The sequence below is a fragment of the Cnephaeus nilssonii genome (assembly GCF_951640355.1).
Source record: "Cnephaeus nilssonii genome assembly, chromosome: 4".
Classification (NCBI taxonomy): Eukaryota; Metazoa; Chordata; class Mammalia; order Chiroptera; family Vespertilionidae; genus Cnephaeus; species Cnephaeus nilssonii.
The window spans coordinates 27,069,652-27,095,724 of NC_137075.1; the positions used below are offsets into that span (position 1 = coordinate 27,069,652).

General features: G+C 42.3%; 1 protein-coding gene across 1 annotated transcript in view; it reads left to right on the forward strand.

Moving 5' to 3' along the window:
* The window catches only part of PRKD1 (protein kinase D1), a 311,163-nt gene that overhangs the window by 280,239 nt on the left and 4,851 nt on the right, over nucleotides 1–26,073 (forward strand). The window contains exons 14-16 of the mRNA XM_079769400.1: nucleotides 8,506–8,667; nucleotides 9,219–9,317; nucleotides 10,229–10,496. Of these exons, the coding sequence (XP_079625526.1) occupies nucleotides 8,506–8,667; nucleotides 9,219–9,317; nucleotides 10,229–10,496 (529 nt within the window). The remainder of the gene's footprint in view (nucleotides 1–8,505; nucleotides 8,668–9,218; nucleotides 9,318–10,228; nucleotides 10,497–26,073) is intronic.

The window sequence follows — 26,073 nt, forward strand, 5'->3', positions numbered from 1 at the left end:
TTGGGAGGTAGGGATGGGTACTCAGATACATACTAGATCCTTGCTACGTGAGGATCTTTTTATAGAAATTACCCATCTTCCAAAATTACAATATCAGCCTCAGCCTTAAGTAAACATCAATGCTGATGAAGCATCAGTGTATGAGTCCAGATGGAGGGCTTAAGGCATCTAGATTTTGCTTTTAAAATGTCCCATTCTTACCTTTAATATAAAGGATTCCTGGTGATGGGTAGCAAATATGAGATATTTTTTACAGCATTTTCACCTGTTGAAAACTCAAGAAAAGGTTGGGAACAACATGAAAGATGATGAGAGCTTTTCTTAAGTGTTGTTTTCTGCATACTCCTTCTCCCCTCTGCATTTAGCCTCTTCCTTTTATAGGGAAAAGAGAATACTCATTGTATATATCATATGTCTGCAGCATCCTTGGAATGTAAAGCTAGATTGAAGCATGTCCACAATTGATGAAGTACAGAATGACTGACAGGTGTATAGATAGGTTTATGGATATACAGTAATAGAGAAGTTTGACATCAGACCCTGCGTGATTTTTTTGCTAGGCAAATATTGAATTGGTCTTTTTAAAAAATGTCTTGGTCCAGTATTACTTAATAGAATACACAGACAGAAAATTTAAGATTTAAAAAATGTAATGGTAAATTTTGCATTAATAGCTAACCACCTAAAAGTTGACTTCCTTTCTTGATATTTGGGTGTAGTATGTATGTATCGTCATTAGCAGTTAATGGAGATGCTTCAGTGCATTATTTCTCCCATTATCCTCATTTTGAACTATATTTAACTGAGGTCAATCTGTCCTACTTAGTGCTACGACGAGAGTAACAGTACACTTCCGTTCTGATGGATGGGGTGACCAAACCAGTTTACCAGGAAAAATCTGAACATCTTGATTATGGCCCCATTGATCTAAACGTCAGCAAGAGATCCCTATTCACAGGAGGGCAGAGGGTAATCTCTAATCTTGTTGTTGAAGTAACATTGTGTCCCTTTGTTCTTCTGACAGGGTAAGTTATTTTGTCCTAGATGAAAATCATTGTACATTTCCAAAAATGTTCACATGAAATTTCCCCCCAAAATGTTACCTCCTAAAAGATAACTACTGAAGTATGAGCCTGTTGAAATAGAGTTTTTGCCAACTGAACCTGACATGGGAACATGCTCACCTGGCACAGCCAGCTCACCTCCATGCTCACTTTGGGTCAGGGGGGCTTTCCTGGCTGCAGCACAAAGCCTTCGCCTGACTGGCGGTGAAGTAGAAGCCCCTCTCCGGCCACTGAAGTTTAATACACAGCAAGGGGAAAGAAGAGCAGGACAAACTGGAAGGAGCAAGTTGTGGCAGTTCCTTCCTGACGCAGCCTCTCTTAGGTGAAAGGCAAGAAGCAAGTTTCTTTTCTGCCACTTGGGGTATCCTTCCAGTTAGCAAACCAAAGAGAGATGTGTGGCCCAGATCCTTTCAAAATTACAGAAAATCTTCCCCACAATAACAGCAACTAACATTTACTGTGTTCCAGGCATGGTTTGAGGGATTTTATATACATTAAGTAATTAAGTCCTACTTATGTTACAAGATTAGACATTATTGTCGTTGTTGTTGTTGTTGTTGTTGTTGTTGTTGTTGTTGTTGTTATAATATCAAGAAGCAGAAGTCAGAATTGGGAAGTGGCAGAGCTGGAATTCAAACTCAGGCGGAGCATGTCCAGAGAAACTGTGCCCCTGAAATGATGTCCCAGGCCTCCAGGCTTCCCTTGTCTTATCTGTCCAGTGGTAAATCGAATGAAAAATGGAGAGAAAGGACTTGTAAGGCCTTTTCCAAGTAAGGGATAGAAGTACCATGATCATTATCATCTAAATAATCCATTTTCAGTGCTGTATTTCTCATCCTCAGGACAATAATGAAATCATAGGAAATTAGATTTTTACAAGTTGTAGAAGGGGGAATTGGCAGGGGGGAAGGGGTAATTTAAGAGGAATATCCTACTATGGTCTTTAGCTGCTGCTGCTTTTCTGTCTCTTCCTGTGAATGTTTCCTTATGGGCTTTGAGTATTAACTGAAATGGATGAGTACCTCTTTTTTAATAGCTACATATAAAATAAATACAAGTCACTTAGAAAGTAAGAAAATTATATATTTATTCCTTTCAAATATGCTGAAATATTTATAAAAGCAGTGGCCAAATCTGTATTTTAAGGGAACAGTACCTGGAAAAGACCAGGATGTCTTAGTTATACCTTTGGGACTTTAGAAAATCATTACTTCTGATTATATGATTCATCATCAGAATCCTGAGATTGACGAGCCTATTCAAGTGAATTAAAAATGAAAAGGCCTACTACATTTTTTTTTTTTGAAGAGAGGACATCAATATCTACCATATTGGATGCAAAATGTACTGACACTAAATATGTCAGATATGTATCACCATATCTTCAATAAAATAATTTAAATCTTAATGGTACTACATGAAACTAAAAAGTTTTACACAGCAAAGGAAATCATCAACAAAATTAAAAGACAACCCACTGATTGGAGAACATATTAGCTGATACATCTGATAATGGCTTAACATCCAAAATTATTAAGGAACTTATAAAACTCAACACTGAAAAAATAAACAATCCACTCTAGCCAGTTTGTCTCAAGTGGATAGAGCATTGGCCTGTGGACCGAAGGGTCCCAAGTTCAATTCCGGTCAAGGCACATGCCCAGGTTGTGGGCTCAATCCCCATGTGGCAGCCGATCAGTGATTCTCTCTCATCATTGATGTTTCTATCTCTCTCTTTTCTCCCTTCCTCTCTGAAATCAATAAAAATATATTTTAAAAAAACACAACAAATAATCCAATTAAGAAATGGGCAAAGGCCTGGTTGGTGTGGCTCAGTGGTTGAGCCTAAACCTATGAACTAGGAGGTCATGGTTCGATTCCCAGTCAAAGCGCATGCCCCGGTTGCAGGCTCGATCCCCAGTGTGGGGTGTGCAGGAGGCAGCTGAACTATGATTCTCTCTCACCATTGATGTTTCTATCTCTCTGAACCTCTCCCTTCTTCTCTGAAATCAATAAAAATATATTTTTAAAAAAGATATGGCCAAAGGACCTGAATAAACACTTTTCCAAAAAAGACATAAAGATGGCCAGTAGACACATGGAAAAAAGGTTCAACATCACTAATCATCAGAGATGCAAATTAAAAGTTCAATGAGGTATCACCACATACCTGCCAAAATGGCTACCATCAATAATAAGCAAAAAAGTGTTGGTGAGGATATGGAGAAAAGGGAACCCTCATGCTCTGTTGGTGGAATGCAGCCACTGTGGAAAGCAGTATGGGGTTACCTCCAAAAATAAAAATGGAACAGCCTTTTGACCCAGCAATTCCACTTCTGGGAATATATCCAAAGAAACCCAAAATACTAATTCAAAAGAACATATGCACCCTATGTTCATTGCAGTGTTATTTACAATAGCCAAATTTGGAAGCAGTCCAAGTATCCATGAGGAGATCAATGGATAAAAAAGCTGTGGTACTTTTACACAATGGAATACTACTTACTCAGCCATAAACACACACACACACACACACGCACACACACACAAACAACAACAAAAAACACAGGAAAGAAATCTTACAGCCTTGATGGATCTGGAGAGTATTATGCTAAGTGGCATAAGCTAGTCAGAGAAAGACAAGTACCATATGATTTCACTTAAATGTGAAATCTAATGGACAAAATAAAGTGGAGACAGACTCATGGATGCAGAGAACAGATTGACAGCTATCAGAGGGGAGGGGTTGGAGTTGGATGAGAAGGGTGAAGTCTTTCTTGTTATTCTTAACCAAAGAATAAAAAGAAAGACGCATGGACACAGACAACAGTATGGTGATTGCCAGAGGGAAGGGGGTGTGGGGAATAGGAGTAGGTAGAAGAAGGAAAAGGAGAGAAAAATAGTAATGGAAGGAGACTTGACTTGGGATAGTAAATACAATACAATATACAGATTATGTAGAATTTTATACCTGAAACCTGTATAATTTTATTAACCAATGTCACCCCAATAAATCAATTTAAAAAGAGTATTATTCATGTGCTGAAAAGTTAGGAGATATAGGGATTCTTTACCCTTCAATCAAATGTATAAACTTGTATTGGGTATTTAAGACAACCCAGGCACTAGGCTTACTCTGACTGGGAATATAATTGATAAAATATAGTCCTTAAGGAGCTTCTGGGTCTTGTAGGTAAAACACAGAGATTCACCAATAGCTGAATATGTTAACTGTTATGAAAAAGAATTTACCAAAGACTATGAGAAAAGAGAGACTGGTAGTCATGAAAGCTGTCTGTCTGCTGAGCATTCATACCAGGCAAAATAATCTGTTTCCGGCTGAGAAAACAGTATGTATGAAAGTATAGAAAAGAAAGAGAGATTATGGCTTGTTTTGAAAATAGTTTAGCATGGCCAGAGATATGGGTAGATGTGTGGGAGCAGGAGAGAAGAAGCTGGGGAAGTATTTGGTGGGAGGGGAAAAGGAGCTGTTAGTGAAGATCCCCATGTGCCTTGCTAGAGAGGTACATGCACCTCCTCCTAAAACCAGTGGTGATTATGGTGGCATTGAAGCAAGATGGTATGATTAGAATCACCTCTGGGAAGATCACAGTGGCAGCCCTTTAAAGAATGGATTGGAGGAGAACAAGACCTATAATAAGATCATTTGGGAGGCTGTGGCAGATCCCTAGGGAAGAGTTAAGGCTTAGACCAAGGCTGTCACGGTGACAATAAAGATGAGGTGTCAGTGTAAGAGAAAGTAAGGAGGTGGATTCTATTCATTTTAGAGATCAATTGGTTTGCGAATTGAGGGAGGAGTAACTATTTAGTATGACTCTCAGTTTCTGACTAAAATGCCTGGCTATGTACCAGGAGAGGAATCACCAGAAGAGGAAGTTTGGAAGAAAAGACACCAATCCTATTGTTTGACATCTTTCCTTTAAATGAACACACCCAGAACACAGTTGGGTATAAGGTTCTGGAATTTAGGAGAGAGCTGAGCTTACCTTATCAATTTGAGTATTATCCTTAACGAGTCTTTTTATAGTCATCTGCTGTATCCATGATGACTTTTTTTTAGCATCTATCAGGGAATTACATGCTATTTCCCCTTCATGAGACATTAGGTGATTGTGATTTCTAGGGCCATTAAGGGAAGCATAAATTGTAAGAGCCTGTGATTAGAAAATGGAAAGATGGTGTGTTCTTCTCTCAACCCTAGCAAACTGGCAGAAATGAGAATCAGCGAAAACCCCTGAGTGCTACACTTCTGAGAATGGCACCTCAGTCCCTACCCACAGCACTGCAAATATCCTTCCTTCTCCTCTTCATGGCATTTAGGTTTTAGATCTTGGACTCATCACTTTTAAGGTTATTTCATTCTGTCTCAGTAGGAGCTAAATTACTTACTTGTTTTTATAGAAAAGTAGTCAGAAATTCCCATATTAGATCTGTATTGCTCCTAAATAACCTGTTGAAAAGTTGTTGATTCTAATTCTCCTCTTTACCATCTCTCATATATTGTATTATTAGAATCGTGAAATAAGAAGAAAGGGGAAAATATAACATTTTCAATTTATCACAGCTATATATGGAATGATATATAAAGCAATACCATTAAAATTAAATATAGGTACAAATGAAATATTCACATGAATTCAGAAAATATAACAATATAGAATGTGAACATAAAGATGCTAATTAGTTGTCTTTATTTTATTGTATAAAATATTGTTGCTTTTATGAAAGCCTTTGCTTTTAGTGAATAGTCTCCACTGATTACATAAGAATTCTTTAGGCAAGTTGAGTCAGGAAAATTTTTATCTTGATCTCCAAAAGGTGTTTCCCCCCCAGACTTCAAAACAGCTTCTATTCACCCCATGGATGTGTCATCAATCTGTTATGTGTGAATGGACACTCTTCTTTCCTGTAGTTGACCAAATGTTTCATTTCCTGAAAATTAGATTACTTAAATGCGACAAACAGATGGCCAGAAAGTCTTGTAGTACTTACTCTGCCATGAAATTTATTATCTGAATTCCTGAGGTAGGACTGAGAAGTTAGCAAAAATTCTTTCTGAACATTTAGTATGCTATAGATGACATTGCAGTTATTAAGCCATTTTTAAATTAATTCATTTACTTTGAACATTAGGAGAAAAAGGTTGAATGGCTATTTTATATAGAAGAGTTTATATATTTTATATTTTAAATAGAAAATTTAAAGTGTAAACAAGTCACATGGACCAATGTGGTTGAATCTTATCTTAGAGTTGTTCTTAAGGTATTAATAAGGTAATATGTATTATGCATGAAAACAGAAAATAATATCTTACATTTTTTCTATTTCTAGTCTTCAAATATTATCTTCTTTAGACTAAAGAAGTACTTTTCATCATTATGGTAGAGAGAATTTGGATAAATACAGTATGATTCCTTATAGTCTGGGTTTTTTTTATTATTGTCAAATGTAAAAACAAGTTTGGTCATTTGGTTCAATGCAAAAATTGCAGTTCATGAGTAAGCATTTATGATGGCCTTGTCTCAACCATACATAATTAAGTTTAAAAATATCAACTTATTATATACTGTATATGCTATGCAGAAAAAATAAAGTCATTGTGCTATTGGAAAGATTTTTCAGCTACCACTCATGTTGTAGGAGTAGAAAAAAGGAGTATATTGAGTGAAGGACTTTTAGTACCTCTGAGAATTCAGATACTTAGAGGAATACAGGTAGAGGAACAGGAGGGTTGACATTGTATGTAGGTAGGAGAGCTTCCAGGTCATCTACTGACTCCCTCTTCTCCCTCAACCTTCATAGCCTGAAACAAAGTCAGCAGAAGCAGCAGGCTGAGCTGAGAAGTGAGAGTGTGAGTTTTGTTCATTCCACCCACTCTCCACATGACCAGGAGAGAGTGACTCTGGAGGCCCAGTATCTGAAGTAGCCATATGTGACCAGTGAACGGTTTCAAGAACAATTACTTCAGCCCTGTGAGGTGAAAGGCCATTGGGTGGATGTTCGGGCACCTTTTAGACCACATTCGGAAACTTGATGTTCTATGACCACATTATGCTGCATGGTGGTCACCAAGGCATCAGAATCAAAAAGACTCCTCAGGTATCTGAGGCAGAGATCAAAATTGCCAGGTAGTGAGAGGACACCCTGTGAGACAGGTCACCGTCATGGGAGCTTCTGCCTACCGTAGTGGGGCTCCATACCCAGGCAGCGTCAGGCTCTCTTTGCTGATGGGCAGCACGGAGGACAACTACAATGCAGATCCACCCCAGCCCCTTCTGCTGCTCCCCAGCCCCCTCTGCTGCTCCCCACCCAGCATTCATCTGTGAGGTCTGAATGGTGAGCCATTTCAGGTTTCAAGTAGTTTGTGCAAGCTTCATTTTACATACAATTCTATCACCCACTGAGTGTTTTTTCCCTAAAATAAAGCATTCATTAATTTTTTCTCTGTTCAGCTGTTAGCACATTTAAGTTTGTTCCTGTGTTTTGTTTTGTTTATTCTTTAGGTAGATTTGTTAATGTTTTTTTCCTGATTCCCATTGAAATACAGGTGGAACATATAATCATGTTTTAAATAGCAGGATTTTTTGTTATTGGACGTAGATAAAAAAGAGTAAAGGTCAAATGATCAAAGGCTTTTGTTGATAACCCCAGACAGACATTAAGACTTAAGCATCATTGCAAATGCCGGTCAAAAGTTACAAGTAATTTTGCCTGACATGTGTGACAATTAACATGTCAAGCCAAATGCAGGCTAGCATTACCAGCCATTACTTTATTGTGGAAATATTTATTAGGTTCTTGAGAACAATGCAGGACTACCACCTAGCATAGTATCCTGGACAAAGCAGGGGTGCAGGAATTATTTATTTATTTATTCATTCGTTCATTCATTCATTCATTCATTTATTTGCTGTTTTTATGACGATCAGAGCTTCCATAGTAAGCTACCACAGCCTCTGCTAGCAGAGCAATTCCAAAAGGTTTTGACTACTGTGCTTCATCAGTGCAATCAGATGTACCAACTTCATCTTTTCTACATTAAATTTCTACCAAGGGTGTGAGGTGGCCTCGCATGCATATTGAAGACAGTATGCTTAATATTGGAGAGGTTCCTAAGAAGTTACAGATTTCTCAATATGGTATTCTAATTAAAACTTAATTAGCAATTCACTGTGCTGGAACTTAGGTTTTCAGCATAGAAAAAATAATTTCACTGTGCATAGAAAGTTAAGATGTATTTTTTTGGAGACGTTAAAATTTCAAAAATATAAGGTAACACATGTGGAATTTAAAGGTGTTAAAAATCTTAACTGTGAGTTTCTCCATAGCTTGTGGCTCCAGCAGTTTTGTATAATCTGCGAGCTTGCCAACCAGTATCAAAAAAATGATTTTCTTCAAGTGCTTTATTTATCTTTAATAGAACCTTCATCACCCTGGCGTTGTAAATTTGGAGTGTATGTTTGAGACGCCTGAAAGAGTGTTTGTTGTTATGGAAAAACTCCATGGAGACATGCTGGAGATGATCTTGTCAAGTGAAAAGGGCAGGTTGCCAGAACACATAACGAAGTTTTTAATTACTCAGGTAAGAAATCAATTAGAGACAGAAACAAAGATAATATTTAATATTAAATGTTATTACTGTTTAACTGCAGCGTTCTAACCTTATTGTTTGCCCCCTACCTCCAAAGTCTCAACTATACGCAAAAGGTTGCAGTGGCTTATTGTATTATTAAATGTATATCTCTGGTGTCCAGAGCCCAGTACACTGAGTACTGTGTATGCAGGCCCATGTATTAAAACTGTAGGATTCATGAGATTATAAAATACACAGTGGCTGAGCCCTGGTTCTTTGAAAAAATTCAATAATGGTCATTTCTGTTTGATATTGAATTCTTTTATTGACACCTGTCTTGATTGCTATATGAATGCCATAAAATACTACTTTTTGCATGAAAGTTTCCTTAGAAACCTGCTATGTTAATCTAGCTTATTTCAGTGTCTTGAGCATTAAGAAGTCTAACTGGTCCTTGTGAGCTCTCTGTTGGCATTTTAAGCTTACATCCCAGTAGAAACCATTTTAAAATAAACTAATAAGCCAAAGTAAAATTATTTCGATGATTTTCTTCTTTATAGATACTCGTGGCTTTGCGGCATCTTCACTTTAAAAATATCGTTCACTGTGACCTCAAACCAGAAAACGTGTTGCTTGCATCAGCCGACCCTTTCCCTCAGGCAAGTATGAAAGCCTCTCTCAGCAGAAAGTCAGCTGCTCTCTGGGGCATTCCTTCACCTTTTTCCTCAAAACCTTTATTTGTTCCTAATTTTACATGTTCATTTCCATCCATTTGTGACCCTCCTGTTGTTGGGACTGCGGCTTTTAACCTGGCTTCTCAGCCAGCCTGCCTGGGAGCACACCCCACGCCTTCTCACTCAGCTCTGAGCTTCTGTTGTGTGCAGCCCCAGGCCAGTGCTCGCAGCACCGCCTGAGAGTGAGGACACTGCCGAGGCCCAGGGATGCCCCCAGCTCTCTAACGACGGGCAGGACATTAGAGTTCAGTGTATTTCTCACGGACAAGTGCACCTGTTTCTTCTTTTCCTCAACTCGGAGGACGGCAAACAGCTGGCTCTCTCCCTCTCCAGAGGGAGTCTTGCATCTGAAGTGACCTGCCCAAGGTGGCAGTCCGCCTTGCTTCCTGGACCCCTTCAGGTCCTGCCTGGGTGCCGTGAAGAGCTAATTATGAGGCTCATTATGGGTGGCATGACGTGTTCTGTGCTTATCCTTCATCCTTTATTTATAAGGAACCTTCCAGCTAAGCCCGCCACTTCCCTGACTCGCAGGATGCTTAACTGCCTTGTAAAACGATCTTACCCACTACTGAGTATTCATATTTTCACATGTATCTCTTGGATCGGAGGGTGGAGGAGGAAGGAAATGTTTACATGGTATTTTTATGAATGAAAACATACAATTCATAAACCACTCAGTGTATCAATACATAACCTACTATCTTCAAGTACATAAAATGGAAAACAGCTATTCTACCTTGAGAACTCCATATAGCCTACTCTTTGGTAGACCTGGGCTAAGACACATACACACGGTTGATGACCTCCCCATTTCTGCACACCATTATTATCAACAGGTGAAACTCTGTGATTTTGGTTTTGCCCGCATCATTGGAGAGAAGTCTTTCCGGAGGTCGGTGGTAGGGACCCCTGCTTACCTGGCTCCCGAGGTCCTAAGGAACAAGGGCTATAATCGCTCTCTAGACATGTGGTCTGTCGGGGTGATCATCTACGTCAGCCTAAGCGGCACGTTCCCATTCAATGAAGATGAAGACATACACGACCAAATCCAGAATGCAGCTTTCATGTACCCACCAAACCCCTGGAAGGAAATCTCCCACGAAGGTAATATTCTTCATTCAAAAATAATAGTGGTTAAATCCTTGTTATTTTGTTATTTCGGTTGTTAATTGTTAAATTTTAAACGCTCACTGTGAATTGCCCATTGGAGTAGGGGGACAACTTGATTGAGGTGGATTGAGAAGTAAAGGAAATGGCAACCAGAAATACCTTCTGAGGAAATGCGCATGTGTTATAGAGAAACTGAGAAATACACATTAAGAGGTAAATGTAACATAGAGAAATTGGTAATGTTTTGGTGTATTTTCTTAGAATATATAAATATTTATACATTGTTGTATTAGTAATACCTAATCTTTACTAAGAGTAATCTTCATATACCTGTTTCTGTATTAAACACTTTTAATCTATTATGGACACAAGAACTTTATGATCCTGATATTTTAATCATCATATTACTTACAGTTGTATACCAAGTTATTTGTGTACTGACTTCCATTGTGTGACATTAGAGCATGTATGTTATTTTATTTAGCCATTTCCCTGGTATACTTAGTATTTAGGTTGTTTCTATTTTTGTCAGTATTAGATAATCTTTACATGTAATTTCTTATATGTATCTCTGATACTTTTTTGATAGATTACCTTGGCAGTGTTGCATTGTTTAAATTTAAATTATTCTTAATTAATGTTCCCTTCTTAGAGGAAGGAGATAGTTTTAAAAGAAGTGGTGGGGGCTGTGGGAGCAGAGAAAATGCTTCGGAAAGGGCTCCCTCAGTGAATGTGCTTTGGAGCTTAATTCTCACAAAAACCCTGTAAGATAGGTTTGACTATCATACCCATATTTCAAGTGAGAACACTGAGGCAAAGGAAGTGGCACCACAGGTCAAAATCACACAGCGGGGAGCGGGAGAGCCCGAATCCCCACTCAGACAGTCTGCGTACGTTTCACACCACTGGTCCTGCTTCTCTTTTAGTTTTCAGGCAACACCTAGTTCTAAGTTCGCTTAAATTTTTCACCATTTACCAAGGCAAATACTTCATAGATAAACACCTATTTGGTAACAGTTATTGCATGTGTAAAAACAAAAAATAGCGTAATTAAGTTCTCAGATTGCTGTTAGTATTAAAGGCCAAGAGCGATCTATCATCAGGGCTTTGAATTACTGTTAGCAACAACTTTTTAACATCCCTAATTAGTTGTAAATCATAGTTAGATGGATAGATCCTAAAGGAATCTTTGACCTTCAAAAGAACTGTCATGCAGCCAAAGGACTAATGAAATATTTAGGATAATTCAACGGGAAAAAGTGAAGGGGTTATTTTTCAGAAAGCAGAAAAGAGGGAATTATCACATAACCTTGTGACCCCTAAACATGGTTACCATTATATTTGATAACTTCAAGCCAGAAATCCAGTAAAATACTTGATGTTTTTACTACAGTGCAAATCAGGAATATCTCTGAGGCCAGGCATTTTCCTGTTATGCAGGAGTAGAACATTAGGAAAATACCTTCACATTTCATCTTTTTTATCTTGAAATAGTGGAATCCTTTTTTTTTCTCTCTATCCCAGGTGGCACTTCTCTGCAGTGGGCCAGCAAGGGACAGGGGCCCCTTCACAACTCATGAACATTAACATGTCAGAGCTGGAACCTTTGGGTTCATGGAATGCAACCCCTCTCTAGTGACACATGAGGAAACCAGGACCCAAAATATGGGTGCAAGTCCCTAAGGCCACATGGGGAGTCAGAAGCAGAGCTGGAGTGAGAACCTGGGCCTCTGAGTGTAGGCCTAGGATCTCCCATTACCTCGAGCTTCCTCTTCTGTCCAAACCCTGCCCCGAAAAGAGATGACATTAGCCACTGATGCCAAGTGTGTATACATTCAAGCATCCCTGGGCGATGCAGTGACGCTTGCTCACGACAGCATAATTACAGAAAACTGCTACCACGTTCCACAAGCTGAGCGAGGACCTTTTCGTACATCGTGTCGGAACCTCCCGTTATAGAGATGGGCAAATGGACATACGGGAGATGTAGCTTGTCTGAGGTCGTACAGTGAGGGCATGGCAGAGGCAATGTCTGTCTCACTGGGAAGTCTCCACTCCCAGACACACACACACACATGTACACACACACACACACACACACACACACACACACACACACACACTGTGGTCTCTGAAGAACAGGGTGGCTCCTGTGAAGAGGACAGTGGTTTCTCCCTGGCCTCCTCCCTCTGTTCTTCCCAGCCTCACCCTCTTAGAGGAGCAGACAGGTTACAGAGGAACCCTGACCACCTGCCTTCTCCAGGGAGCTGGGCCCTTCCCAAGGTGGTTTAGGCTTTGGTGTTTGTGGCCATAAACAGACCTTCACATTCTGGGTGTTGTGGTGCCTGTGGCACAGGCTCATCTCTGTCAGGGTTCAGGAGGCTGGCACCCTGTGGAGGGCACAGACAGGATGCCTGCCCGCTGGTCAGCCTGGCCTGGGGTCTGTTCCATGCCCTGCACTGGGCTCTGGACACAGGGTGGTCCAGACTAGGTCCCTGCCATTCAGGCCAGAGGAAAGGGTGTCACGGAGACAAGGCTGTGAGGAGAGACCTGGATCCTAGAACTGACCCTGCCCCGGAACATCCGAGCCCCAAAGGATGCGGGCACAGGCGTTCTAGGCCGGGGTTACCGCCTTTGTAAAACGCCAAGCTAGGAGGGCAGAGACGTGTCAGGGAAGGCCCACTGGCTGGGCACAGGTCACCGGAAGCCGCAAGAAGGCGCGGGGTGGGGGGCGATCAGTTGTCCAGGGGCTGGAGCGCCAGGCAGGTTCCTGGGTTCATTCACCCTGAGCAATGCGGAGCTGGGACATGTGGTTGGCTCAGGGCACACCCAAGTCCCTGGGACTATGACCCTCACCTACAGCCCATGGGGTGCAAGGAGCACGGGGTCAGGTCCAGGTCTGATGTGGGCGCACCCTGGCCCCCACAGGCCTCTGGAGCCTGCAGTTCCAGTCCTGGCCTCGGTGTGACTTGCTGCGGGGTTGCGGCCCTTCCCGCTGTGGGCCTCCGTTTCCCCATGTCCGAGGTCTCTGAGAGACTGGGATCTCGGTCCTGCGTGCCCGGAGCCCACTGGCCGCCACGCAGGGTGGGGCAGTGCCCAGGTTTCTGCAGCGTGCCCACAGTTTACCCTCCTGCCCCCCTCCAGCTTGGAGCACATTTTTTTGTAATGGAACAAATGGTGCCCTCTGGCATCATGGAAATGTGCTGGCCTTGTGTGCAGATATCAGCTGTTTAGGCCAGAAATGAATAATTGTATATTCTGGAGGTTTAATTACCCTTGATAATAGAGACCAGAAACATAGATATCAATAGCTCTGGGCACTCTTCTTGGGAAACCACGATGTACATACATCATAAGTAACGTGAAAGCAAAGGACAACACGTAAAAATGTTTTTAAAGAACTCGAAAACTTGTTGGAGAGATGAGTTACGTAAATTTGGGGAAATGATCATTTATTTCCTTGAATTGTTAGCAAGGTATAAAATCAGGGTCTCCAAGGTCAGAGGAAGAAGAATCACTGTGTGTGTGTGTGTCGGGGGGGCGGGCGCTGACCAGCAGCCCCTGAAGGACGGATGAACAGGTTACTCAGACACAGTTTGACTGTGAAAGAGGACTAAGGGGCCCCTGGCTCTAGTGGCCAGGGCAGCCCCTATTGCCTACCGCGTTAGGCCTTTATTGGACTTTTTATCTTTAGATACAATCAGTATCGTGAGTAATCTTGGGAGGACACGTGTTTACATTGTCCTCTAGGCAAGGGCACCCAGGGATTAAGCGTAAGGATTCCAGTAAACACCCAGGGGGTGTGCCCCTGCACAGACTTGTGTGGAAAGGTCAAGGAATAATTAGGGGCGCCGCCTTCGACACTCCCCTAAGTCTCCCCTAAGTCGGAATTCCAACAAACAGGGCAGGCGGCCTTCCAAACACTTCCCTTTTCTCAGAATGTCCTCCTCACAACTTTCCAACCAAGTCTCATGAGCTCCCCAACAACTGTGTAGTTGGAAGAATTGCATATTCAGAGATGGAACTTAGACCAGTCACTAAAGAATGAAAAGGAATACAGGCAGCATTTTAGAAAGGGGGGATTACATCATAGAATTCAAAGCATTTATATTTGACCGGGAAGTACACACTTACTCACCTATAGCTATGTCTAAGCACTACAACTTTCCTATTACTCAGACAAAGTAATGTGGAGACCAGCTTAGGTAACCCTCACTTTTCCAAAACTCAGGTATCAGTCTGGGTATTAACTGGCCTCTCCTCAGCATCTCCCTGTAATTCATTCTTGCCTTTGAGGCACAGGAGTTGTGTGTGTCATAATACCAGGCGAGGTAGTACAGGCCCAGATTCGATCTCACTACCTTGTTGAGAATAAATAATTTTCTGATTAGAAGTTATAACAGGGCAGCTGGTACCAAATAATTTTAAGCGTGTGGGATCTGATAAATACACAAGCAAAAGACTATCTGACAAAGGGTGGTCACAACTGATACTAGTAATTTTTAATCTCAGGATACTTTAAACCACACCAAAACCAGTAAGAATCCAGATACATGGAAATAAAAATGTAGGCACCTCAGTCAAAGGTAACGATCTAAGGCCACGCAGTTTGAGATATAGTCCTGTGTGCTATTCTGATTAGCCATCACTTACTTTTCTTGAGCTTCAGTTCCTCATCTGTAGAACAGGGTAATGATTTCTGCCCACATAATGAGGTGGTAATAGAGACTGAATGAGAAAAGGATGTGAAAGGCATTTCTGAAGGCAGGTGTGGGGTGAGCCAATGATTTAGATTGAGGAAGAGAACAGCTAAGTTAAGAATTGCCCTGGCGGAAAACCAAGAATTGATTGTATAATTTTAGAAAATATATGCATACTGATGATTCCCAAGAGTTCTTCAGACATTTCTTTAATTGTATTTTTTTCTTGGCATGAAAAGGCAAAATTAAAAAGAAAGAAAGTTATAAGGTCTTTGTAGCATACACAGATGTGTCAGAATGAAAATGTTATGCATTTTTCTTTTAGTACAGACATGGACTTGATATAAGATAATACTATATATCGGAGTGCTTGAGCTGTCATTGTGCCATTCTTCAGAACGATCCTCTAATAAGTAACATGTTTTAGTCTGTAGTAGAAACCAGAAAGGCTGAGTGACTTGCCTCAGGTCACACAGTGGTAAGGCTTGACCTTCAAATCATTTGTCTTCATCCTTACATCATACATTGTCACACACCAAAGCGTGCTTATTTCTTAGGGCTTGATATTTAGGAACCTATAGGGAATATTTTAAACATGTTAATTATTTTTGCTATGATAACACTAGAGGCCCAGTGCATGGGATTCATGCAGTGGTGCGGGGCGTGGCCTGTGGGGATTGGCCCACTGTGGGAGCTCTGCTCATCCTGGGCAGCCGAGCAGCTGTGGACCCGCCCTCTGAACAGCTGCTCCCTGGTCCGGCATCTTCCGTGGAGCCGGAGCACTGGCCTTTCCAGGGGACCGGGTCGAGGCCGGGCCCAGAGACAATAGCACAATAAACAATATTCAGAAAGAGGGGATTACATCATAGAATTCAAAGCATTTATATTTGACCAGGAAGGGGACCTGAGGGTAGGTGCTTCTTCAGAGTTCACCTGTGCACACAGAAAATGATCTGTCTGAGGCGGCGGAGTAGACCTCAGTCCTGCTGTGGCCACGAACCTGCCTCCTAGCCTCCTGGGTCAGCTCTGCAGGCCTGGTGGCGGCACTGCACAGCCTGCAGGCATCCGGAGGGGGCGGCAGGGTGTGAGGAGGAGGAGCCTGGGGCAAGGAGACAATGATAGCAGCCTGGGTTCCTGCCCATCGGCCTGTGGTTCGCAGCGGGAGCAGCCGCTCATCCTGATCAATGGATCAGCGCTCCCACTGTGGGAGTGCACTGACCACCAGGCGGCAGCTTCTGCATTGAGCATCAGCCCCCTGGTGCTCAGTGCACGTCATAGCGACTGGTTGACCCGTCATTCTGGTCATTCCGCCATTTGGTCGCTGGGCTTCTATTATATAGGATTCTTTCTTTTCAGATTTAACCCATTGGAATTAATGCTTATCCAAAGAGTATACATTTTGGGGGACACCCTGTATGTAACTAAACACATATTTAATTACAGATATATATGTAGTTATATATATAAAACTAGATACTTACATTATGTATAGTTATACATATAACTAAAGAAGAATATATGTATACAAGAAAACACTCCAGAATGAGTCAGATGATTACAAATAAAAGCACAAGAGGAGACTAGGTCATCATGGAGCGGGAGTGCAGGGACGTTTCAGTTCATTCTCGGGCAGTGTTGTGTGTTCTGTCTTGTTTCATTTCATCATTGTGACTGTCTGGATGGTCATTTGGCATCATCGAGTTTAGCCATTACCACCCATCAATAATTAACCAGGGCCTTGGTCTCGCCTCCAGCTCTCTCTCATATGAAGCTTAGCCCTCAGAATATCCATTCTGTGACCTTTCTCAGTTCCTTAAAGGACTTGTTCACCTATTTTAAAATATTTACTTAATCAGGCAAATGTACTTTATCTTATGAAAAGGGAAGCCCATTATCACTTAAACATTTTTTAGATAATCAGAGGAAACTAAGGAAATTGCACCTTCCTTGATCATGTACCAATACGCCCTTCCTTTCCTTGCACTTTTAGGAACTCCACAACAACAAGAGAAAGGCCAGGTTAGCCCTTATGTTTGTTTCATGTAGTAGTACATCATAAGGGTGAATCCTGGATGGACATTGGGAAAAAATCAGAAAATTGCAAGCAAGACTCAGTCTACGATTTAGAAGGTAGTTACTAGGGGTGTAGGGCTTAGAAGTGGGAAATGAAAAAACCAGCTAACAGAACACGGGAATGCTTGCAAGGCAGGGGGTTCCTCATAACTTGCCAAGAATCTCCTTGATTATGGCTCCTTTTAAACAACCTGTCATGGTCTGGCTCTAGGCCTATCGCAGGCCATTTTAAACTTTGGCGGAGGAGCTAGCTAAAAGCAGAGATGACCAGGCCGCACCCCCATACAATGCCATCCTGTGCTGAGACTGTAAGAAGTCCGTGGGCAACACTTTGAAAACTATGGCTCAGAGAGAGCCCTGGCTCACGAGGAAAGAATTACAGTTACATTCCGGGACCCCTGAAAGACCTCACAGCTGACAGTGCTCTGAAAACAATTTAAATTAAGTTGCCAGTATTCAAATTTAGATAAATGATAAAGTTTCTCAACAAGAATAGTTTTACAGTTGTTTGTAATGAAAATAACACAACAATCTCTTATATAAAAGGCCCGTGGCCATCACGCCATAAGGCTGTCACAACCAAAGGAGCAGCGGCTCTCGTGGCGGACAGGACAGTGCGCGAGCTACTAGCGGTGGAGAGCTAGGAGCAACGGAGGGCGGGACAGCAAGCTAGGAGCGGCGATGGGCGGCGTGGCCAGCTGAGGCAAGCAGAAGCAAGCTACTTATGCACGATTTCGTGCACACTGGGCCTCTAGTTAATAAATAATAATGCAAGAATGAACTCTGTTTTGCATACTTACAACAGTAAGCCTACTTTGCCCAACCCTGTCTGATATAATGTAAATGTGATAGCAATGTAAAACTGCTATAAAAAGTTTCCAAGGACTTAGTGTCACTTTCTATGCTTATCTAATCACAAGCCAATTAACAGAGCGCAGTCTGGCATTGATCCACGGAGCAGGAGCCGCACTGGTTGAAAGTGACTGAATCGAGCATAAAAGATACCACGTTTATTATTGGAAGGTATAGAGATAATCAGAAGAACATTTTTAAATAGTTAAAAAGTCATCTCTGGAGAGCAGGTCTCATAATGAGATGAGAGGTTTTTATCTTCATTTTGAACTCTTTTTACTGATTGATTTAGATCTTTTACCAGGTGTATATGACACGTTAAAAAAAATAATAAAAATGAACAAAAGTTCATGGAGAGAAAAAAGGGTCCAGGAATAAGTGGAGTACAACCTTTTGTATAACTTTAATTATTTCATGCCTGGTCTAAAATGTGTCTAAATTTTTAAATAAGAAGACTATATGTATATAATATTGTTTGGTGAAGAGCTAGAGGGTTACATTTCCTTTTCTATAACACCAGTCCTTGCAGCAGGCCTGAGCCGATGAAGAAGATGCAATTCTACCAGGGGTGGGGAACCTTTCTTCTGCCAAGAGCCATTTGAATATAACATCATTCATGGGCCAGACGAAATTATTAACTTAAAAACTAGTCCGCTGTATTTGGTCAGACATTTAATTAACTCCTAATGCTTTGTCAGGGCCAGAACAAATGATTTTGCAGCCTTCTAATGACCCACGGGCCGGATGTTCCCCATCCCTGCAACCCATCTGTGCCCACGCAAAGGAGAACGTTCAAGTGGGAAAGTCAAATGAATTCTCCTGCATTCCATCAGTTGCTCAAGATCATAATACACATCTTAATTTTTATATATGACTATTATACAGCCCTTGTTTCCCCAAGAGTTTATTCTTAGAGGAAGAGAGAAGACACAGATAACGAGTGATGTGCGTGTATAGCTGGTAAAGTGAAATATAATTTGCAATTCATCTTACCAGGTGAACAATGAAAAAACCTGCAGTGAAGGGAGAGAATTTGTTAGAATAAAAGTACATTTCCACCATCAAAAGGAATGGATGTGTTCAGTTAGAGACACATGGTAAATTTAAGGACTGATGGCGATAGACGATGAAGATCTCCAGAGAAATTACTGTTTTTTTCCTTTGGAGTTTTGATGTTCCTTTCTATGCCATTAGGGAGGCGGGGAGTAGGCAGTAATCAACACAGAGGCAGCCGCGGAAATTGCCTCACAATGAGCCCCGACCCCCACAGACAGATCATTTTCTGTGTGCACAGGTGAAGTCTGAAGAAGCACCTACCCGCAGGTCCCCTGCCGTGATGTTACTATGTTACTGTTCAGCTTCAGAGTCACATGACTAGTTAGTATTATCAAGAGTTAAGATCAGACATGAAACCTTGACATACCACATAAAAAAAAAAAAAAGTGTGTGTGTGGGGGGGGGGTAGGGGGGGGGGGAGAATGTCCTTGCATTAAATCTGTAGTTTGTCTTTAGTTCAAAGTCACCAAAATGCAATGGTGCACCAGTGACGCCGACCTTCTCCACTTCCCGCTTCCACAGTCTCAATGGAAATATTTCTGCCTCTGCCTTTCCCCGGGGAGCACAGCTCTAACTTTGGCTTCTAGTTGGTCTCAGTCCTCGGCTGACACTTGTGTACAGTATAGAACACATGGCATCTCAAGGCACAGAACGGCTCTAATAATATAACAATACATTTATCAAAGCATCTAAATTTTATTTTTAAAGCAATTTTTGTCATTCAATGGGGTAAATTCAAATAAAATTGGTCACAAGTGTGTTTCCCCCAGAAATTGCAGATGAAAAATACAGCCAGCACAAACACAAAGCAAAGCTAAATGAAAGCATAGCACCATTACCACATGGTATGTTTTCAAAATCCAACAGTGTTCCAGAACATGAAGCACTTAAGTTGGAAGTAGCACTTTGCCATGAAAAGCAACCAGCTGTAGGTCCCCTTTTCACTACATTTGTTCAAAACAAAAAATAACCTCATTGAAAATAAGCCTTGCATGGATGAGACCCAGAAACCCAATGGTATAAGGAACAAAAGAAAGACAATTGTCATTTTAATAATTAAACTGTGTTTGCAACAGTATATGAGGCTTGAAGACCCAGCAAGCCAGCTGAATATTAATGAATAGATTTATTTGTCAACATATTAGCACCGCTGTCAGACGTAGCAGCATGGAGCAGATGCAAGGGGACTAGCTAGTGAGCTGCTGACCGATGCCGGACTGGCGCCAGGAGAGTCAATCAAGATGGATAAACCAAAGCGAATTATGTGGGTCAGCACCTTCGCGGGAGTTTTACATGTTAGACACTCTCTACTTGAAACTCCGAGATGGCTTGTGTTTAATTTTTTTTTTTAAAGGCATGCATTTTGTTCAACAATAAGGAACTTTAAAATTATGAGCCAAAGGCATACAGTGATTACATTAATATCCACTAGTAGAGTGAATTTTTAAAAATTCAAATGAGTTAATATCTGAAAAGTTCCCCACAAGGAAAGGAATTATTTATCCTGATAAAATTAAATTCATGGCATTTTCTCTAGCAGATAATTTTTAGAGAGAAACTGACCACAGGAAATTTTAGCAAGAACATTGGCATTCTAAGTTCTCAAAAATGTTTATTTGCCCCCAAAATTGAAAGGTCTCCTATAAGTCCCAATTATAAAATGAAAATTTCACTTCTGAATATGACATCTGAATTTATGTAGAGATATTAGGGTAGAAGAACAACAAAGTTTAAATATTCTTGTAAGTTTGCTTTCGTCCACAATGACAACAATAATATTTTAAAATACAGGCTCTTTAAAATCTTCTCTAACCCCTGTACTGCTTCACAGTATCAATCCACTGAGGATTTATGCATAAAATTCTGAAATTGTTCCATTGGTGGAAAATATGCAATTTCATGAGGAGCCCTATTTCTTCTTAATTTGGCCCTAGCACAATGAGGAGAATGTCTGTTTATACCCGCTGGTCGAGCAAGCCTAATCCTACCTAATAATAGACAAATATGCAAATTGACCGCACCTTCGCTACGCCCAAGCCACGCCCACCAGCCAAGCCATGCCCACCAACCAATCAGGACGAGTATGCAAATTACCCCAACAAAGATGGCGGCTAATTTGCATATCAAGACAGCTTAGAAAGAAGCCAAGAGATGCTGAAGGGAGCAAAGCTGCGGAGAAGCAAGCAAGCCAGGGGGAGGAGAAGGGAGGAGCGGAGGCGGGGCCGGGGGAGAAGGAAGGAGAGCGGGGCGAGCTGGCGGAGAAGGCGGGCCAGGGGACAAGGGAGAAGCGGAGGCGGGGCGGGGGAGAAGGAAGGAGAGTGGGGCGGGCTGGCGGAGATCGCGGGGCGGGGGACAAGGGAGGAGAGCAGGCGGGGCGGGGTAGAGTGCAGCAGGAAACCCTATTGCAGGATTTTTCCTGCAACGGGAACACTAGTCCTTCTTATAACTAAAAGCTTATCTCAGAGGTTTGGAAGCCGCCATCCTATCCTGAGCAATCAGTGTTTCTTTCAACCTCCTCTTCACTCTAGTTCAGACACTTTCCTCTTCATTGATGTTCTTTACACAAAACCTCAAAATGGCTCTGACTCAAGGTTCAGTGAATCCAAAGTGATGCCACCATGTTCCTCATTGTAAAGAACACATTTCTCTTAGCACACCATAAAATGGCATTTGATTTGGGGACAATAAATAGATTCATGTTGAGTTTGCTGTGGATTTAGAACCCTGAATTCTTTCTCAGGCATGTTGCTGATAAGCCGGGTTTTTCAGTTCTGTACTTAGACCCTTTTTGGTTGGTGGGAAGGAGGGACCTAAATAGAGGACTTAGTTCCATTGGTCCCTGTTAAGTGCTGTCTTACCAGTATGGCCCATAGCTTCAGACTGTAATAGCTATTTGGGAACTTACTTGAGTAATGTGACTTGTTTACGCTCCCTGTTGGCGTCTCCTGAGGGGAAACTGTCCTGAAACCCTCTGTATCTTCATCCCAAATAGTGAACCAGATGGCACAGCACAGATACCTTTCTCCGTGGTTAGATTCATTTCTCTGCACTTACATCCATGGTGTCAGAGGCCCTATTAAACCAGGTATTAACTACTTTCAGTGTTCTCACACCTCTCGCCCTTGCTACTCAGGTGTGGGTCTAAGACTCCGCCTGGGAGACAACAGACTGCAGACTCTCAGGTCCCACCCCAGACGCAGCAATCAGAATCTTCACTGTAGATCCCTGGGTTACTCACATGCCTGGCAAATCTGAGAAACAATGCTCAGCCCTCATTCCCCACCTTAGTTGTACAGACCAGCAACAGCCGGGCATGTCTACAAACTACCAGCACCTTGAACGTTGGTTTGAGTCTCAGCATTAAAGAAAACACACACTAAAAACAAAGACCTCTCTAAATGATATTAATGTGCAGTGAAAATGAAAGAAAAATCCTCCCTGTGCATCATTATAATAATAATATAAATATGTTTTGATTTTTACTTTGAATTTTGAATCCATTGGCATCAGTTTGGGGGCTGCTGTATGGTATGTTTAAACAGTTCAGGATTTCTAAAATCGTGTTGCCGGTCTTTGAGAGGCAGTGAAATTGAAGGTAAAGCAAAAGAGTAACCGTTGACAGAATGGCTTTGCACCGAGGAAAGAACTGGAAAAGGAAAGACTGGGGCTTGAGTCTCTAAAGGTCTTGCACTTCATCGGATTGCGGTAATTGACTCAGGCACCGGTGAGATGATGACTTCCAGCGGCCTGGCTGCTGCAGGCAGCCTCTGGCTCCAGCTCTGAGAGGCGCGTCCCAGTTCATGTTGCCCGGCAACAGCTTGCTGGGTTGAGAGCTGGAATGTGAAGGGTTGCAAAATGATTTCTAAAATAAACACACAACTTACCCACCAGCGTGAAGCAAACCAAAGGGAGAAGTGCTGAGGGCTACACTGACCGACTGCGGGGCTGAATGGAAAAGGTAAAGGACAATAGAAGGTGAGGAGCTCAGTGCTGACCGATGGTGCTCCATCTCTAGGGTGACAGTTCTGATCTGGGTTCTTATTTGAAAACTAGGGCCCAGTGCACGAATTTGTGCACCTTGAAAGGAACTGTGGGCCACGAGGCTGCGGTGGGCACAGGGGCAGGTCTCAGCCCATCCTCCGTGCCCCTGCCCAGCTCCTCCTGCCACGGCCCCGAGTCCCCTGTCTGCCGGCAGCCCTGCTCCTGCTGCCACCACTCCCACCTGCTGACGGCGCTGGCCCTGCTCACACCAGCTGATAGCACAGAGCGATTGGGCTGGTGCCAGCAGCGGGTGCGAGTGGCAGCTGCTGCCTGATTGCTCCTCAGGAGTAGGGGGAGGTGGAGAAGCCCTCAGGGGCATTAGGGCCAGCAGCCGCAGCTTGCACCCGCTGATGGCACCGAGCGATCGGGACTGGCACCGGGCGCCAGCCGTGGGTGTGAACGGTGGCTCCAGTGTTGGCAGAGGGTGCAAGCAGGGCCATTGCCAGCAGCGGGGGCAAGAGGCGGCTGCCGGCACCCATCACCCCTCAAGAGGAGGGGGAGGTGAAGCCCTGAGGGGCAATTGAGGTCGGCAGCCACCGCATGCACCCGCTGATGGCACTGAGCGATTGAGCAATCGTGGCAAGCGCCGGGCTCCGGCAGCAGGTGCGAGCAGTGGCTGGGACCACGGCGCTCGGGAACAAAGAATTTTCAGTAACCTCCAGAGGCTCGCCCTGATGACAGTGACTGGCGCCCCACCTTATCTGGCGCCCCTGCTCACCTGCTCCACCAGCCTACCGTGGCCAATGCCCGGCATGTTCTACGCACCCCCAGTCGTCAACAAACGTCATAGCAACCAGTTGTTCGGTTGTTCTGCCGTTTGGTCTATTTGCATATTAGGGTTTTATATATATAGATTTGTACCTGAATAATTTGCATTAGAAGACAGTATGGAAAAAATAAAAGTAAAAAGTACTGTGTCTGGATAAAACAGGTTAGCCCCAGAGCGTCACCAATAATTTCTCTTCTATAAAATAAACATTGTAAAATAAACCCGATTTGTATTGCAGATATTCTCAGCATTGCTCTAATTTTCCAATAGAAGTCACTGATCCTGTGATCTGTTATATTGTGTGGAGTTGTGATGTCCTACCATCCAGGAATATTTTTAGCCAAAATGTACAAACCATATGCACATAATATGGATATTAAAACTCAGAGCTAAGAAAATGGTTACTTAAATTTCTAATTAATGTAGTCCGTCTAGCAAATGCTATTTAACAAGCACTTTTCTAATGCGTTAAATGATGTATTTTATTTTAAATATTTGTGAAACTTATGTGCAAAAATAAATACATGATCTGTCTGACCTTAAAGGAGCTGAAACCTAGTGGGGAGAATAGGGGGAGATAGGCATGTACTGAAATAGTGAACGATGGGGAATGGCGGAGGGACTGAGGGATGTAACCTGAGGGACCAATTATGTATCCAAATATGTCCAGTTCCATTCTTTTTGTAGGATTTTCTCCAAGTTTTGGATGCAATGGCACATGCAAATGAGCCTTCTACATACACAGACTCTATTGTGTCCATACACATGGCATTTGCTTTGAAATAGAGAATGACTGCAATATAGTTTCCACAGTTGCAGAGATAATTCTGTATTTGATACCAGAAGAAAATGGAATCCATACAATTAACACTCTGATGGAACATTTTTTTTCATATTAAAACATAAAGCTCTTCAGCACCTGCACATACCATTTAATTTTGTTTTTGTTCAGATGTACTTGTGCACCTGGCAAACAGGCTACACAGAACTTCAGCTATCCCAACATCTGCTGAAAGGCCCATTCTGGTAAAAGGGAACGTTTGATAAAAATTTTCTCTTCGCTTTCCTAACATTTCAGTTTTTCAACTGACGAGACAACAACAGAAATTGACATACAAGAAGTTAGGGGAAAATAATTGTATCCTATATAGTCCTATATGATAAAAGCCTAATATGCTAAGTGTCCAGTCATCCAATCGTCCATTCAGCCAATCAAAGCATAATATGCTAATGATATGCTAAGGCAGCTCAACCGCTCACTATGATGTGCACTGACCACCAGGGGGCAGATGCTCCAACAACAGTTAGCTTGCTGCTGGGGTCCGGCCAATTGGTCTGGCCAATCAGGACTGAGGGAGATGGGCCAGACATGCCCTGGAGTCCTCCTGCGGTCCCTCCCCAGCTGGCCAACCTCCCATGTCCCTGCTCGGCTCAGATCATGCACCATTGGGGTCCCTCGGCCTGACCTGCACCCTCTCATAATCCGGGACACCTCGGGGGATGTCGGAGAGCCGGTTTCAGCCCAATCCCACTAGGCCGAGGGCCACCACTGGTGCACAAATTCATGGTCCCGGCCTCTAGTTAGGCAATAATTTGCTACAGCAAGAAAGAAACATTAGGCTTCAAAAAACAGATTTTCTTTTCTTTGTTCTTTTTTTTTATTTAGAGGAAACATGAATGTGGATCCATTTTAGAAAGCATAAAACTCTCTGCTCATGAGGGGTAGTAAATTATTTAAAAATGAAAAACTGAACCATACAATTCTTTAAAATTTTTCAATAAAAAATAAAAAGGAAAAACATCTCAGATTGCCTAATATGGCTATCCATGGTATTGAGAGAACTCAGATATACAACAGTTTACTAATAATATGGGAAGATGAGATTGAGTTTAAGGATGAATAACAGAATCTCAGAATAGCATTAGAAAAGCAAACTCCCAGAATAACTGGGCAGGTACAATGAGAAAATAATTCTACCCCTCTCTGCCTCTCCGTAAACGTTGGCATCATGTTTACTACAAGGAGGAGGAGGACCAGGCACTGCCTGTGTTGTTCCTGTTCTCAGGGAGCTCCCGGGAG